This window comes from Chelonia mydas, chromosome 4, assembly GCF_015237465.2.
Source record: "Chelonia mydas isolate rCheMyd1 chromosome 4, rCheMyd1.pri.v2, whole genome shotgun sequence".
Lineage (NCBI taxonomy): Eukaryota > Metazoa > Chordata > Testudines > Cheloniidae > Chelonia > Chelonia mydas.
Window position 1 is genome coordinate 11,534,850 of NC_057852.1, and position 16,919 is coordinate 11,551,768.

The following is a 16,919-nucleotide window of genomic DNA, read 5'->3' on the forward strand; positions in this document are numbered from 1 at the left end:
GTTGGAGACTGAGACATATGGAATTTGCCTTTGTCAAGGTCAGACTATTGCCTGTCCTGGTTTGAGGGCAGGACTCACCTTTGCTTCCCATTTTATTGGTCCATCCTGGGAGACTGGTGGACCTGACTGTTCTGAAGGATGCTTTGCTCAGTGGACCCACTCTTCCAATATTCTCACTGAACTTTATGATTCCCTTCTTGTGGCCTAGTGGACAGAGCACTGGGCTTAGATTTGGGAGGTCAGAGGTCTGGTCCCAGCTCTGTTGCTGATCTGCTGTGACTTTGGGCAAGTCATTTCACTGCTCCATGCCTCAGTTTTGTGAACTGTAAAATGGGGATAATGATACTGATGTCCTTCGTGAAGTGCTTTGGGATCTACTGATGAAAAGCGCTAGATATTATTCTGTCCATTACTATCCATAGGGTGGCACCCTGTCCCAGTGTGCTTTCTTTGCTGATCATTGTGGGGACAGACAAAGCACCGGGGAGATTCTGTGCTACCAGTAGCAGAAATCATGTTCTGAGTTTTTGCACTCTTATGCTTACCCTAGATGTGAAAGGATTCTTCTTCTCCACTCTAGCGCCTGCAGAGTCCCAACCAGCAGATACGTCCAGGCAGGAAGAGTGCCTGCCGAACTGTCTGTGCTTGGGTAGAGATGAGTGTTTCCCACTGTTGGGAGGAGTTTTCTCTCTGCTTCACAGATCAGGTCGCTGGGATGCAGGCTTGTTGGCCTCTTCCGTGGAGGCAGAACCGTGTGTGTGTGGAGTGAGGTTGGGAGAAGGAGTCTTGTCAAGTTTTTAAAAACAAATTCTTAACTTAGAACACATAAAAATAAGTGTTTATTTAAAAATAAAAGATTACTCTGCATTACTATATTACAGTACATATGAGTATCAAACACTCTTAACAGTGCAGACTAATTCAGAAACTCACCAACCAGTCTGGTGTTTGTCGGTCCAGACACCAGTTATTTTGTGACCCCTCAGGTATGTTAAGCAGACTGTCCTATAGCTTGCTTCAGCACACGTGTGTGTGCGTGTGCATATGAATTATAAGCATCCATCTTGGGGTTGTTCTACGGTTTATGTGTTGAACAGTCTGACTGTACAGTCCAGTTTGCTCAAAGGCTAGCTCTTCCATTTCCAATTCCAGAGCAGATGGCCAGACAGGATGATTTCTTGGGCAGCTGTTACTGGGCTTTATTCCTGCTAACTCTTGTTTGTCACCCTACAGACAGACACATTCCCTACTTGTGGATCTAGGGAAAAGCAGCCAGCAGCCCTCCAGAAGAGAGGTGGGTGCAGCCCCCTTCCGCAGTCACAGCTCATAACTTACATGCTGTTCCATGAGAGGAACCAGTCTTTGGTAAGTTAGTTCCCATTGGCGGGGATGTGGATATGCTGGTTGTCTAAAATAGGTGGTGGAAATATTGTGTGTCTGGGGATTGCAAACTTGTTAAAACATGAGCCTTGAGGGCCAGACCGAGTTAGTTGCTGCTGTTCCCTTAAATCCTCCCTACACTGCCAATGAGCCCCTGCTTTTGGAACACCAAATCCCTGCCGTATCTGGAACAGAATGCCCCATCTGCACTGGCTGGCCAGGCAGCACTGGGAAATGTTTTTGCTATAACTGTGCCATTTCCACCTCCAACTGGACTTATCTCTTAACCCACAATAGTCAGATGGAAGCATCTTTCTGTACCATAGCACTATGGCATAGACACAGTACATAGGGCTGCATGTAGACATTTCTCCCGGGCTGGTGAGTACCGTGTCCCTGTTCTGGATATAAAAAAAACAAACCCTTTGCATTGTACCTCCATGTAAGTTTCGAATGGCCTGAAAAAAGCCCCACAGGAAAATTCAGTGTAAAATTGAAAGACTAAATATCAGTGCAACTGTCTGATTGAGACTTCCAAAGCTGTGACTCTTTCTGTACCCTGATCTCAGCCATGTTACTCACATCTGCTAAGACAGGCACTTGGGAGTTGGTAGTGCACAAAATATTGCATATGCACAGTTCTGGGAACCATGACTTGGAATCACCTTTTGTGCCTTTAAGGGCAAATCTGCCCTTGTAGCAGAGAAAGGCCCCAAGCATCAGACCAAGTGTACTTCTTCTACCCAAGAGAGAGGATTTGGAGGTCTGCTCACCAGGTAGGCACCTCTCTGTAGTGCATACAGGGGGTGGGCAGATGGCGCAAGGACAGAGAGAAGTTAAGAGTTTAAATGGAGAAGATTAATTATTTGGGCAGCGGATGGGAATGTTGACCCAGATTCAGCCCTTATACAAACGGTTTTGGAACATTTGGTACACTTAAAAACAATGGGTTTGTTTCTCTTGATTAAAGTCCACCTAGCAGCAATGGCAGTAGTCCATACTCATGTAAAGGTTAAAGCCACCTTCTCATACAGTCTCATGAAAACCTTTTTTAAAAGTTTATTGACTCCATATCCCCCAGTTCATGACCTGGTCCCTCCATGGAATTTGAATTTAGTACTAAGACAACCTATATCTTCCCCGCTTGAGCCTCTGTGGGATTGTTCTCTGTTTCATCTTTCCATAGAGACAGCTTTTTATAATAGCAATTTCTTCCACCAGAAGAATTAGCGCGTTGTATGCACTGATGGCAGACCACCTTCCCCATACTACTTTTCATAAAGATAAAGTCATCTTAGACCACATCCTAAATTCCTTCCAAAGGTCGTCTCGGAGTTCTGTATCAATCAGAATATAAATTTACTTGTGTTTTTTTCCTAAACCTCATTCGCATAAAGGGGAGTCCAGATTACATTGCTTAAATGAGTGCTCTTAGCTTATATTACCTGATAGAATGAAGAACTTCATGTCTTGTCCAAGTTATTTGTTTCATTTGTTGGTACTTCTAAGGGTCAGGCCATTTCAGTACAGTCCCTGTCCAGATGGATTAGACTTTGTATTGAGGAATTTTATCAAAAAGCTTCCCTTTCTCCTTCTGGTCCTCTTAGAACCCATTCTCTTAGAAGGGTAGGTACATCTGTAGCAGTCTCCAAACATATTCCTCGTATTGAAATATGCAGGGCTGCTCCATGGCGTTCAAGTCACACTTTTACAGGACCTTATGCATTGGATCTGGCATCCAGCTCTGAAGCACAGTTTGGCAGAGTGGTGCTTCAGTCATTATTTAATTAAAACTCCGTTCCCTCCTTCCTTATTTACAGTCCTGCGTGTTTAACTGTCCTGAGAGTGGGAACATGCAGAGGACACTCGAAGAAGTAGTGAAGGTTGGGTGGTGGTAACTGGAATTCTTTGAGGTGTACTCTGCGTGTTCACACTCCCCACCTGCGTTCCCCGCTCCTCCAGCATCCTAGTTTCAGTGTTAGGTGGCATTCCACTTTTGTAGTTGGAAGGAACTGAGATGGCAGTAGTGCCAAGCCCCCCTTTTATAGCCACACCCACAGAACGCGCACCGATGCTCGGGGCAGGGGAGGGATGTGCACTAACGCGCACGGCTAGTAGAAGGTTGCACTGTCCTGGCTGCTCCCAGTCAGCGTATCGCAGGAGTGAACATGCAAGAATCTGTCTCAAAGAACTCTACTTACAACTAGCCAACCTTCATTGCCTAACCATAATGTGACCTTACCAGGGGCTTTGCACTGGACTCTTTATTAATTTGTTATGTAGGCTGAGAGCCATAGCACACTGGGAGAAATACGCATGTTGCTCTGTGCCTTCGAAGGCGGGTTCCATAATCCATTGCTTTTATATCTGTTTTGTTCAGCTTCTCACTTTTTATTGCTCTTCGATCCGTTAGTATGATGCTGAAATAGCCTCAAGCTTCTCTTGTTCCTCCCAAGAGTGTGTGAGTGAACCTTGTCAGATAGTCGCTATATTAAAATGCCCAAGGACTAATTAACGAGAAGCAATAGAACAATTAGTGTTAGGTAATTTGATGCCCAGTATCAAATAACTGTGATTATTGCATTTCCCCTGTGTGTATTGTCTGGGGGAAAGTCAATAAAAGAAACATAAAGCCTAATTCTTTCAGGGAAAATAATTAATTTTAAATCCAGGCAGTAAAAAAATTCAACTCTAGTCAAGCAAAATCAAAGATGTTGCCCCAAGATTGTGGTAATGGAGTCCACCTAAAAGAACTTGAAATACTCAGCTTTTGTTTGTTATCGTTTCTGTTCTCGCGGTGCCAACAGCGACATTAGGACTCAGTGAGGGTTGCTGCATTTACAGATCTCTTGCAGTTAAGGTGTAGATAATTGGTTGCTTTATTGAGGAATGTTTTGGGCTTTAACAAACCGAACGTTACAAGTGAGCTGAGCTGATTATACAGTTACAGCTACTAGGTTGTCATTAAACTGTCTCTCCATCATCAGTGAAATCCTGTTGCCCTGGAAATAGCTGTGGAAGACCCCATATGCAGTGAAAATAGGATTCCCTTTGCATGGTGCAGACTGCCATGCTCAGAGATTGATCCGCATCTTCCAGGTAGCAGAGCAGAGCTTGGTGGTGACTGTCTCCGTAGCAGTGTAGGGGCGATTGTGAGCAGGCCAGAGGTATAGAGCAAACCATAGAGATGCACTGGTCCTATGTAACATGTAGGTCCTGGCAAGAGCTCGTTGTCTCTCTTTGCTCTAGCCCCATGACAGTGTAGTAGCAAGTCTGCAGCGGCTCCATGGCCACTGCTAAAGGATGGAGCTCTGGGTTCTGCTCCTTAGACATTTGAATTCAGAGCAGAATCTTTAATATGCATGGGATTTCAGGGTCACAGTGAGAGATTGCTCTCCAAGCCAGAAGTAATATTTTGAAGTGAAACCTCTTTACAAATTGGATTCAGTGTCTGAAAGAGATCAGAAAAATGTGCCTTGTAAAATGGTTTGGAGTTCTTGTTGTGTAGTCAAAGGCGATGGTCTCCTGTTCTTGCTGTTGCTTTGTGAAGCAGCATGCACCATGCATTATCATTTATTATTTGTATTACCGTGGTGCCTAGGAGCCCCAGTCACCGACCACGACTCCATTGTGCTAGGGGCTGTACAAACAGAACAAAAAGACAATCCCTGCCCTAAAGAGCATCTCAGAGCAATCTAAGCATAAAAGAAAAACCAACAGATGAATACAGACAGGCAGAGGGAGTACAAGAAAACATCAGGACATGACAGGCAGTAGTCTCAGCACACCAGCAGCCTAACAGTTGTCATGTTTTTTGTAGGCATCCCAGCGAAGGAGACTTTTGAGGGCAGGTCTACACTACAAATTTACATCAGCTCAGCAGCACGGATGCAGCTTTGCTGCTCTAGCAGGTCTGGTGAAGACGCTGTAAGCTGATGGGAGAGAGCTCTCCCATAGGCTTCATAACTCCACCTCTGTGAGAGGCGGGAGCTATGTCGGCGGGAGCAGCTCTCCAACTGACATAGCGCTGTCTATCCGGGGGGTTAAGGTCGGTATAATGATGTTGCTTAGGGGTATGGATTTTTCACGCCCCTGAGTGATGTAGTTATTACTGAAGTAAGTATGCAGTGTAGACCAAGCCTAAGGAAGGTTTTGAAGGAGGATAAGGAGTTAGTTTTGCAGATGTTTATGGGGAGCTCCTCCCAGGCAGCAGGGCAGCATAGGAGAAAGCACCAAGGTGCTAGTTTGAAAATTTAGCAAGTGGGCGATAAAGAATGGAGCCGTGGGCCAGCTGGAGGCAGGAACCAACCTTTTGATACTGAATGAAAGATCAAAGGTAAGTGGGACTAGGCTGTGAAAGGCCTTGGAAGTGAAGACAAGAAGCTTATGTTTGATACAATTGAGAAAGGGCGAGTCAGTGGTGGGATTCAAAGAGGGCTTTGGCTCTTTTGTTGTTAGATCTCATACACTTTTACCACTTCAGATTTCTTCTCTCATTGTTTCCTCAGAAGAGTATAAGTGAAAGCAGGTCTCTGCCTCTCACTGTGGTTGGCTCTCATTTATTCCAAGCCGTGAAAGCTGGCTACCCAGTCGACTTAGAACGAGCGGGTCTGACTCCTGAGGTTCAGAAGGTTATTACTGATATCATCCAAAACCCTCCCATCAACTCAGGTGAGAAGCACAGCTCTAGTCTGAAGGTCTCAATGACAGTCATTGGGATATGAATAAAGCAAACAAGAAACCTGTGTATCCTGTTTGTTCCTTTGGTGAGAATTCATCACTCAAAGGACCCATTCCTGAGCCAGGCTGAGCATGGCAGGGCAAAGGGCCTTCCCCTTGGGTTTCAAGCCAATGGGAGATAAGGGTGCATGGCAAGCCACAGCCTCAAGCCGTAAAAGAGAGGAGGAGGGGAGTTTTCTTTAAGAACTTCTGAGTTGAGTGCAGACACAAGATTGGTGTCTCAACAATATGTAAAAAGATCCAGACATAATTTTTTAACTGTGTCCATATTTAGGCACCTAACTTCAGCCTCTGAGTTTGAAAACGTTGGCCCCAGTGAATAGTTAGGCATCAGCAGCATGCCAAGTGAATCCTTGAAAATATCTTAAATTTCCTCACATTGCAAACCTGGGTCATTTAAGATACTGGGGTGACGAAGAGAACCAGACAAGTAAACTAATAAATAGATTGTTGCCTGCATTTTAAAACTTATCAGAATTCTTTAATGTTAGATGGGCACCTGATTTAGTGATTTAAGCTCACAACGGGTAGCCCCAAAGCAGGGTTTCAATTTCCAGCTCTTCCACTGATCTACTGCTTGGCCTTGGGTGAGTCATGTCATCTCTGTGGTTGTTTCCCCATCAGAAGGAAGCAGCTATCATCCCTCCATATTGCAGGTGAGGTAATGGAGAAGTTGCATTTGTCATTTCTAGCAGAGCTGGAGATAGAACCCAGATCTCTAATATGGCAACTATTGATGAGGATCTTCATTCTATTTAAAAGATTTTCATTCATTCTATTTTCATTTTCATTCTATTTAAAAATTTCATTCAATTACAATTGTATCCCACACACCTCCTGGGTGTGGTGTTCTGTTCCATCTAGTGGCACCGAGACCACTTAGAGAGAGACAGAAAATGAGTCTGCTCTACAGCCTTAGCTAAGAGTCAGTTGGCTTTTAGCTCATGCTGTAGAGGCTCTTACACTAAGCTCCAGAGGTCCCCGGTTCAATCCCGCCCGCCGACGAATGAAGGGTCTGTCGGCGTTACACAATAACAATAAGGAAAAATGCTCTGACTCTTCTCTTCTTTCCATACCCCCCAACTCTACTGGGGCCATTCATGAGTCATTGCCATTTGCAGGAGGAAAGCGTGGAGCTTAGAATAAGCAGAGGAGTTTCTGGGAGTCTGAAGGCTCATTCTCACCAGTTCAGCAATTCCCTGCTGTAGAGCTGGGCTCCGTTATTTCTGGACTTTGTACACTAAGCTGACCTGTAGGTAGGTCAGTCTGCTGCACAGTGATCACATGCAACTTTCTAGGGCTTGTGGGCCCAGACGCAATTCAGCTTTGTACCTGTTAACCAGCACTGTCAAGATCAGCTTCTTATCTGTACTACAGATAACCCCATAAAATCTGAATGACTTCCACAGGGTGGAGTGTTTGGCTCTGTGCATTTCATTCAGCTGGGACAGTGACACCTGGCTGCTGCGTTTATAGTCAGTCACTCCTTTGTTTCCATGTGCTAACACAATGCCGTGGTGTTTCGGCTGCAGCACTCTTGTTGCAGAACTTGTTGGACAATCTAGTTCCACATAACTACAAAAATCAGGAAAACACTTGTGTTAAGCTTTTCTGTAAGGTTTTGGATGTAAACTACTTTTGTCCCTTTTAAATATAATGAAGAATATTGTCAGTATTTACCAGAGATGATTCATTTGTACTCTGTGTGTCACTTTATTTCTGGATAGCAGAGTGTGAGCAGCTGTTAAGTGATAAACAGATTTCAGACTAGAAAGAAGATGCAGACTTTTAACATTGAAGTCCATCACTGGATGGAGCAATGTGCCTAGGGATGTGGTGGATACTCCATCACTTGAAGTCTTTAAATCAAGATTGCTTATTTTTTATAAAAGATCCGTTCTAGTTAAACCACAGTTAATTCAGGGAAGTTGTTTGGCCTGCGTTATGATCACAATGGTCCCTTCTGACCTTAAATTCTGTGAATCTGTGAAAGTGTTTATGAAGGGTACCAGTGCCACCTTATGGTGTGTTGTGATTAGAGGGGCAAGGGAGAGTTGGGGGAGGAGATTGAGATGGAGAGGTGGCCATGACATTAGGGTAGGTGATTGCCAGTGACATCACTCGATCATTAGGGGTGTGATTCTGAGGATGGGGGAAGAGACTGCAGAGGGATGCATTAAGGAGAGCGCAGGCAGACCTGTAGCATGAGAGCTTGGCTTGTTTGGATGTGCCGTCACCAGGGTGGCTGATGTGATTACAGAGAAGTCCTTGTTATGTCAAACTAACAGCAAATGATATTTGTGACAAATGAGCACATACAGGAACTCCTCTCTTTAAGTCGTCCCGGTTAACGTTGTTTTGTTGTTATGTTGCTGATCAATTAGGGGACATGCTCGTTTAAAGTTGTGCAGTGCTCCCTTTGGCAGCCGCCTGCTTTGTCCACTGCTTGCAGGAAGAGCAGCCGGGTGGGGCTAGCTGGTGGGGGCTTGGAACTAGGGTGGACTGGCAGCCCCCCTAGCAGCTCCCTGCTCCACTAAGTTCCCTGTGCAGCAGCTGCCCAGCAGACTATCAATTGCGGGCAGTTCCGCTGTCCCTCCCCCACTGCCATGTGCTGCTCCTGCCCTCTGCCTTGGAGCTGCTCCCCGAGCCTCCTGCTTGCTGTGCAGGGCAGGAAGAGGGGGGCTAATGTCAGGGTGTCTCCCTCCCCCCTGCTCCTGCACCCTGCTTGCCCCATCTTCCATAGAGCAGGGGGGACACAAGACAGTCCCGGAGGGAGCAGCTGAGGTGGGTCTCAGCTTGCTGATATAATTAACAAGGCAGTGTACTTAAGACAGGGATCAGCATATTCAAAGGGGAAATGCGCGCACACGCATACGCACACACACACACACACACGTGCGCACACGATGTGTGTCTGTCTGCTATGCTTTCTTCCCTCCCTTCATTCCTTCTGCCTTGTAGAGTGTGAGGCTACATTAACAACGAGTTAACCCTTGAGGATTAGTTCATCATTTAACAGTAAGGCATTCCCTGGGAAATATCCCACCCTCTGACCTCACCACCTCAGCCAACCTTCACAATCATCATTGCTGTGTACCAGTATTAAATTGTTATGTACATATAATATAGTCTTTTGTCTGGTGAAAAAATTTCCCTGGAACCTAACCCCCCCCATTTACATTAATTCTTATGTGGAAATTGGATTCGCTTAACATCGTTTCGCTTAAAGTCGCATTTTTCAGGAACATAACTACAACGTTAAGTGAGGAGTTCCTGTACCTCCCTTAGGCCAAGTTGCAAAGGACCCCTTTTATACTGGCTCATATTGTATGTGATGCAATGCCTAAGCACTTGGCTGAGTTGGAGGTAGTCCAGTTAGAAAGTGCCTTTCATGACCGTAACACGTGGAGAGCATGTTATTCTGGTTAGTTTGATTTTATCACAGATACTTGTAGTAACAGTGAACTCCCTGAAAGATTATTTAGGTAACACTCAAAGAGCTGGAATCATGCATAGCTCTATATTTACTGTAAATGCTAAGCATTATGGCTGGAATTTCAAATAACCCTCAGGGAGCTCAAACTCATGAGGCTCCTTTGACAGTCCCACCCTGTATCTATAAGTGGGGATAATAATGCTTACCTACGTCTCGTAGAGCACCGTGAGAACATTAGGTGGCAAGCATTCTGCAAGTGCTGTTACTTGTGGTTTGTGGTGGTGAGGCTGACGGCTGTTCTTTGAATCAGTGCAGGGAGGGCAGTTCGTTATCCCAACACCGTGGTGTGTGGGCCTGCTGCTGGTTTGGGGGCTGATGAGAGATGCACACAAACTTCGAACTAAGAAAATGACCACTGCTCTGGATAAAAATGAAGAAATAACAGACATTTGTGGCTAGCATTTATTGTTAAAGTTGATATTGTGATTGGACATGGTCCTTTTTGAAAATATTTTGTTCAAATAAAACAATGAAAATGCCACACCACCTTCTTATGCACCAACTTACAGGTACACATTCCTACACTATGAGAAGGAGATATTGGAAACATATTTTTTCTTTATTTTTATTTTTTTAATAAAAGTGTCCTTTTAGCATTTGGTCAGTTTTTAGTTTCTCTGAAATTTCCAGACCCCTTCACACTCCTGCTATTTTCAATGAGCCCAGAAACCCTTTTAGGAGCAGTTAGAGGGCTATCCAGACACCTTCAACTCACCTTTCAGTTGCATAAACTCAACTGGGTGCTCGGAGAACTCCAATTTCAGTTGGACAGAAAGCGGGGGTTGCACTGGCCAGTGCTGCTGAAAAACAGCTGGATCAGCAGGGGAGGAGTTTGAAATGACTTATTTTCTGTGAGCCCGTGGCTGCCATCTACTACAAATCATAGGTGGACAGACTCCTACAGTGCTCCTCTTCACTAAGAAAGTGAATTAAGGGCATTGTCGATGCAGTGTCTTAAAATAAGAGGAAAGCTGTAGAAGAGCCTAGCTGCCTTTAAAGTACAGCACCTGGCTGGAGATGGGGAAGGAAAGTTGGGGAGAAGAGTGCTAATGGCTAATTGGACCAAATTTGACTGCAGTGGGGTTGCATGACTGTGAGGTCAGGATTTGCTGATTGGGCTAATATTTTCCTTTCTCATGAAGATCAAGCTGTGAACTGTATTTTATTGTATTGTTTAACCCATTCCATGCTCTAAAATATGCTGTGCTTTAATGAGGGGAAAATTCACTGGCTGTTGATGTTCAACCCTCCTTCTCCAAAGCTCAACAGAGTGCTCCTGGAGCTCTAATTTGGACAAGGACTTCAGGAACTTGGGGGGTTTACTAAAATATATATATATATTATCCTTCCAAGATGTAACCAGAATGACAGCGATTAGAGCACTGGTCCCTGCAAATATCGAGCTGTACCTGATCCGAATGGCAATTGCGCTGCTGCAGAAAGGGTGTGGAAATGGGCAGCTGGGCCAACCATGTGAGTCAGGCAAGAAAAGCCTCTCAGCTGAGTGTGAAGGGCTGCCGGCCAGCATGGGGCCAGCCCAGAAGAACAAGGAAGGAATGCCATGGACTGAAACAGAGGTTAGTAAAGCAAGTTATAAGCCAGTCTGCTTCTGCAAAAAGAAGGTTTATTTTGTAGAGACGTCGTAATGTTTGATTTAAGATGCTTTTTATAATGCCATTAAGTGGTGTTCTAATTAACTTCTTATACATCAGGTACCAATGAAAGTAGCTGCATTTTTAGCACAATTCAAGTTTTGAACGTGTTGTTAATCACTGAAATCAGCTTTGCATAAGAGAAACCTGTGTGCATGGGAGAAACCCGTGTGCTTTCCTGTTCTGTGGGTAAATGATATGAATGCCCTGCAGTGTCTCTTCCTGCACTGTTCAGACACTACCTACTCCTGTATGGAATTACGAAAACCTTGTTCAGACTTCCTGTGTGACCTCGGCCAAGTCACTCAGGCTCCCGTGCCTCAGTTCCCCATCATACAGTAGGGATAATGCCCTGCCTCACGGGGGTGTTGTGAGGGTAAACACATTAAAGATAGTGAAGTGCTCAGATGCTATGGTGATGGAGCCCTATGAATGCCTAAGATAGATAAACTGGAGACTGTGCCAGGCATTTAGGAGCAAGATGGACTTCTGGACACTCTGACCCCTAGGCAGCAGAGTTCAAAAGCACTACCTGACAGGTCACTCATAAGAACGGCCATACTGGGTCAGACCAGTGGTCCATCTAGCCCAGTATCCTGTCCTCTGACAGTTGCCAATGCCAGGTGCCCCAGAGTGAATGAACAGAACAGGTAATCATCAGGTGATCCATCCCCTGTCGCCCATTCCCAGCTTCTGGCAAACAGAGGCTAGGGACGCTTCAGAGCATGGTTTTGCATCCCACCCATTCTGGCTAGTAGCCATTGATGGACCTATCCTCCATGAACGTATCTAATTCTTTTTTGAACCCTGTTATAGTCTTGGCCTTCACAACATCCTCTGGCAAAGAGTTCCACAGGTTGACTGTGAGTTGTGTGAAGAAATACTTCCTTTTGTTTGTTTTAAACCTGCTGCCTATTAATTTCATTTGGTGAGCCCTAGTTCTTGTGCTATGAGGAGTAAATAGCACTTCCTTATTTACTTTCTCCACACCACTCATGATTTTATAGACCTCTATCATGTGTCCCTCCTTAGTCGTCTCTTTTCCAAGCTGAAAAGTCGAGGTCTTATTAATCTCTCTTTATATGGAAGCTGTTCCATAGCCCTCATCATTTTTGTTGCCCTTTTCTGTACCTTTTCCAATTCCAATATATCTTTTTTTGAGATGGGGCGACCAGATCTGCACGCAGTATTCAAGATGTGGGCATACGATGAATTTGTATAGAGGCTATATGATATTTTCTGTCTTATCTGTCCCTTTCCTAATGATTCCCAACGTTCCAACTCCTGAACGGAATGTAGCATTGTGAGATTGCAGCTGAAGGGCTGTTTATGCCAACCTGGGTACGTATGTCTATGCTGGCACTGTGGCTATAGAACCACATGAGCAGGGGAGTTGTGTTGCTCTGAAAAGCAGAATAACTATGCTAGTAAAAGTGGAGGCTTTTGTCAGAGATAAAATTAAGCATGAACGTGTTTCAGGTTTTGCTGAAAAAACGTGAGTTTTGCTCCAGTCATCATTAACTTAAAAAATTTTGTATTGTCCGCTAACTTTGCGACCTTCCTGCTTGCACCTTTTCTAAATAATTAATACATATATTAAGTAACATGGGATCCAATATGGAACCTTCAGGTTCCCACTCTTAACCTTTTGCTGATGAACTTTCACCATTTATTCCTACTTTTCGTTTCTTGTCTCTTAGCCAGTTTTTGATCCATGACAATACTTTGCCTGTCACCCCCTGACTACTGCAGAGTTTCTTTAGTAGCCTCTTGCTGGGGATTTCATCTTAACATTCCTAATCTCTCAATCCACTTTACTGGCTTTGCCAAGGCTCTGTCTCAATTTCCAGAAGTGTATCCTTTTGTCTCGAGTAACCTCTGGAGTCTTGTCACTTAGCCCCGCTGGTTTACTGCTTTCCTTCCTGCTTCCCTTCTGAGGCTGCCCTTGTTTTCTGAAGTTGCCTCCATGCCAGATCTAAAGACTTTGATTTCTGCATAAATGTACTTCTGTTTGTAACTGATATAGCAGATCCAGTGATGGAAAGTTATTGGCGTGGTGCATTTTAACAGTCACAATAAATTTACCATAGTATTTTAACAATGAATGTATGGGGACTAAGTTGAGAGAACTGAGCTCCTGTTCATTTGTGAGCTAGGACCGAGTTCAGTGCCTTTGAAAGAGATGCTAGTTCTAGTAACCCAGTGCCCCGCTAGTACCAATCTCACATTTGTTATTGCTTTTAAAGGCGAATTCAAAGAAGCCAACCACACACACATACAAGTTTGTGTCCAGGGAAGGAGCAAAACAAGATCATCCACATATGGATTCTTCACCTTGGGTAAATTTGTGTCTTTATATTGTAACACGTGATAGTTTTGCTGTTAGCGAGTGAGATGGGTAATCTATTCCAATGCCCTATTTTTGATGTTCATGTCTTTCTGAACAACTTTGTTTTGGGCTGAAATTTCCTAGCACATAAATAATAGGGTGATAGGTGTTGTACAAAAGCCTTAGTGGACAGAAACATCTCAGTCCATCTCTATATATTAACTAACCCTTTTGCTGGAAAGAACACCTCTGAGCAATAAGCAGTTTGGAGTTGCCACCAAATATTTAAAGGCTCCAAAACTGGGATGCAGTGCCTAATGCTTCTCAGGTCTACCAACAAGGCTTTTGAAATACAAGTTTTAGCACCTTGTGTCTGAAATAAGTGCTCCATTTCCTGAAGTTCTGATGGGATGAAAAAGATGTAAATGAACTAGTGGTCTAATTAAGTAGAAGGCACTATATATCCTCCCTTACTATTATGTAAGCTTATTTTCAAAATAAAGAACTTTCCATGTATGAAATATTAATTGTTTGGATTTTGAATCTTAATGCGGTAAGTGGAAAGTTTGCTTTAACAGGCCATGTTTTATTCTTCTAAAATGGGAAGGTTGTAAAGAGCAGCAAGATGGATGACAAACAACCCCCGAATGCAGAACGGGATGTACCAAGCCATCAAACCTCTCTTCGTTTGGCCTCCTGGAATCAGCCTCCCTTGAATCCTGATGAAGAGGAACTGTTCAGTGACTCCCAATCAAAGGTAGTACTCTGATCCATAATCTTAGTTACGCCTCGCAGGGTCCTAGAGCTTGGGCCCCAGCCCAGAAGTCTTCCTGTGCCCCGCGAGCCTGAGTCGGCTGGCATGGGCCAGCTGTGGGTTTTTCTTTGCTATGTAGGCAGACCCATACAACTTACTGTTTTTTTCCCCGTGCAGTAATTATGCTCTGAAATCAAGCTTGTCTCTCTCAGACTAGACAGATTAAGCTCTTCAAGTCTCTCACTGTAAGCCATTTACTCCAAATCATTTTTGTGGCTCCTTTCTACAGTTTCTCCAATTTTTCAACATCCTTTTAAAAATGAACACCAAGACTGTACAGAGTATCCAGTATCAGTCTCACTAATACCATGTACAGAGGCCTATAAGATCTTACGTGTTAGAAATAATCTACCCTGAGGCTAACAAACCAGACAGACTTGTAAAATATCACTTACTATAGTTAGTACCTTCTCACCATTTGGGACTACTGGATGCATATCTTAATTCAGTTTCTATATACATTAAAATACCCTATCCTTTTTGTAAGAATATGCTGTTAAAGTCGGATCTATAGTAATTAATGTTGTTTAACTTTTATACTGCAGTAGGACCTAAAGGCTTCAGTCAGGTTGGGTCCCATTGTGCTAGGTGCTGTACAAATATATAATAATTCCTGCCCCAAAGAGCTTCTAGCCTAAAAACAGTGCACCAAGTATTATCAGCCGCTGATTATTTACAATGACTGTGAAAGCAGAATTTAGTGAAAGTCCAGTGACTTCAGTGGGACCGATCTCACTGAGTAGGAGGCTCACCTGTCCATCCCCCCTTCACCAGCCATGCTAGTGTCTTGTTTGTATTGAACGTGTTACAATTCTTGGTGTTAACTTCCACAGAAATTTAAATTTACATTTTATTTTTAACCATCCGGAGTCTCCCTCTCTGCCCTAAAGATGCCAGACTCCATCAATTTATATACAGTAATTCTCTGCCACAATCTAGCATCTCATAAAAGATCTTATAAGACCCTGATCTTATAAAGCAGGGAGCATACTGGGTTTCCAGTCTTGGCTCGTAGCTTGATAGGGAAGCATGCAGATCCCAATCCACCTAAGACCTTTTTGCTTTTCTTCATGTGTATCATTCTTTTCTTTTTGTCCTCTCCTAAAATAGGCACTGTGGTGCCTCTAATAATATGCTGGTGGTGCTGCTTTGGGCATGGTTGTTTCAGTTCCAGCCTGTTCTTATTAGCAAAGGAATAGCTGTTAATCCTGCCAATCAGAAATCATCTTACTTTGCAAGCAGGAAGACAGCCCAACCCCATCTGGATCCAACATTGAATCACTTAGCAGCCTGGATTTTGGATCACAGTTCCCACTCCCTGCCCAAAATAAGGCTTGGATGAGGTTCTTTAGAATCCAGAGTTAACAACTACAGCAAATGTATTTTCTTGGTCTTATCCAATCCCACTCACACTGGAGACTTTCTGTCCTTATCCAAGCCACACTTAGAATTCTGCAGTGTCTCACCCCATCTTGCCTAATCTCTCTCTCTTGTTCTTATACTGTGCCCATCTTCATGGTGCAGTGTCAGCACCTTGAGAGGGAGTGTGATCTGGAGCAGTGTTTCTCAACGACCGTAGACGGGTGCTGGTCCCTGAGAGCTCCCTGATGCCGTTTAGTAAGCCAGCAAACTGGTCCTTAGTGTCAAAAAGGTTGAAAAACACTGGTCTAGAGGAGTGAACACAGGGGTTAAGAGTGAAGAGCTCCTCTCTTCTTATCCACGTTCCTCCAGCAAGTCTGTTCCCATGAGGAAAAACGGACTTTTTTAAATAGGGTAACTCTCAGTCACTGATATGCCTGCAAATGCTATGTGGCACCTACTGTAGACACAGTTTAACACCTTGACATTGGTGTTAGCTAGTGGTAGCCTAGGGTACATGGCTTTAATTCTGTTTCTCCATCAGTACATGGGGATATAGCCTGTCTAGCTGATGGCCAGTGAGGTTTGTACAGTGCTTTGGACATTTAGAGTAATGTAGGTGTTGAAGCACTGTGCCTGGCAGGGGGTGTGGCAGCTTTAGAGCCGATGTAGTCAATGGGTGGAGAAGGGCCCATCTTACCTATTCCTATCCTACACATTTGGGAGAAGGCTTTAAAATCTCATGAAGAGTGACTAGAGTCCCAGCTCGCTCCCACTGGGGAGTCACTGGGGTCGGCGTTCAGTAAACTGAGAGCCAGGTGTGTGGGTGAGGATGGTTTGTGGAGAAGGTCACTGCCAAGTCTATGGGGCACTGGGGTAGAATTGAGTAATGGGCCCCTGCCCTGACTAGTATGGGGCTGAGAGGATGCATCCTTTGTTGGGCCTGTGGGAAGTTGGTTGTTGGGTTCTCGTCCAGCTTCTTGTGGGGTGCTGAGGAGGTTGTGGAGGGAGAGCATCTCTAGGTGAGCTACTCGAGGTCTTGGGAGAGGATTCCCTGTCCGGGCACTCTGGATGGGGTAGGTGAGTCACTGCCTAAGTTGCTTGGGGGAAGGAGGGTTGGAAGGAAAGGAAGTTTTTGCCCAGGCTGTT

General features: G+C 44.4%; 1 protein-coding gene across 7 annotated transcripts in view; it reads left to right on the forward strand.

Moving 5' to 3' along the window:
* Positions 1–16,919, forward strand: part of WRN (WRN RecQ like helicase) — a 110,557-nt gene that overhangs the window by 89,936 nt on the left and 3,702 nt on the right. For 6 of the 7 annotated variants that reach the window (XM_037896633.2, XM_037896635.2, XM_037896634.2 and 3 more), the window contains 5 exons: positions 1,234–1,365; positions 5,889–6,051; positions 10,970–11,193; positions 13,515–13,607; positions 14,205–14,354. In XM_037896633.2, coding sequence (XP_037752561.1) covers positions 1,234–1,365; positions 5,889–6,051; positions 10,970–11,193; positions 13,515–13,607; positions 14,205–14,354 — 762 coding nt within the window. Of the gene's footprint in view, positions 1–1,233; positions 1,366–5,888; positions 6,052–10,969; positions 11,194–13,514; positions 13,608–14,204; positions 14,355–16,919 lie in introns of those variants that run through there. The other variant, XM_037896638.2, reaches the window with a different exon arrangement.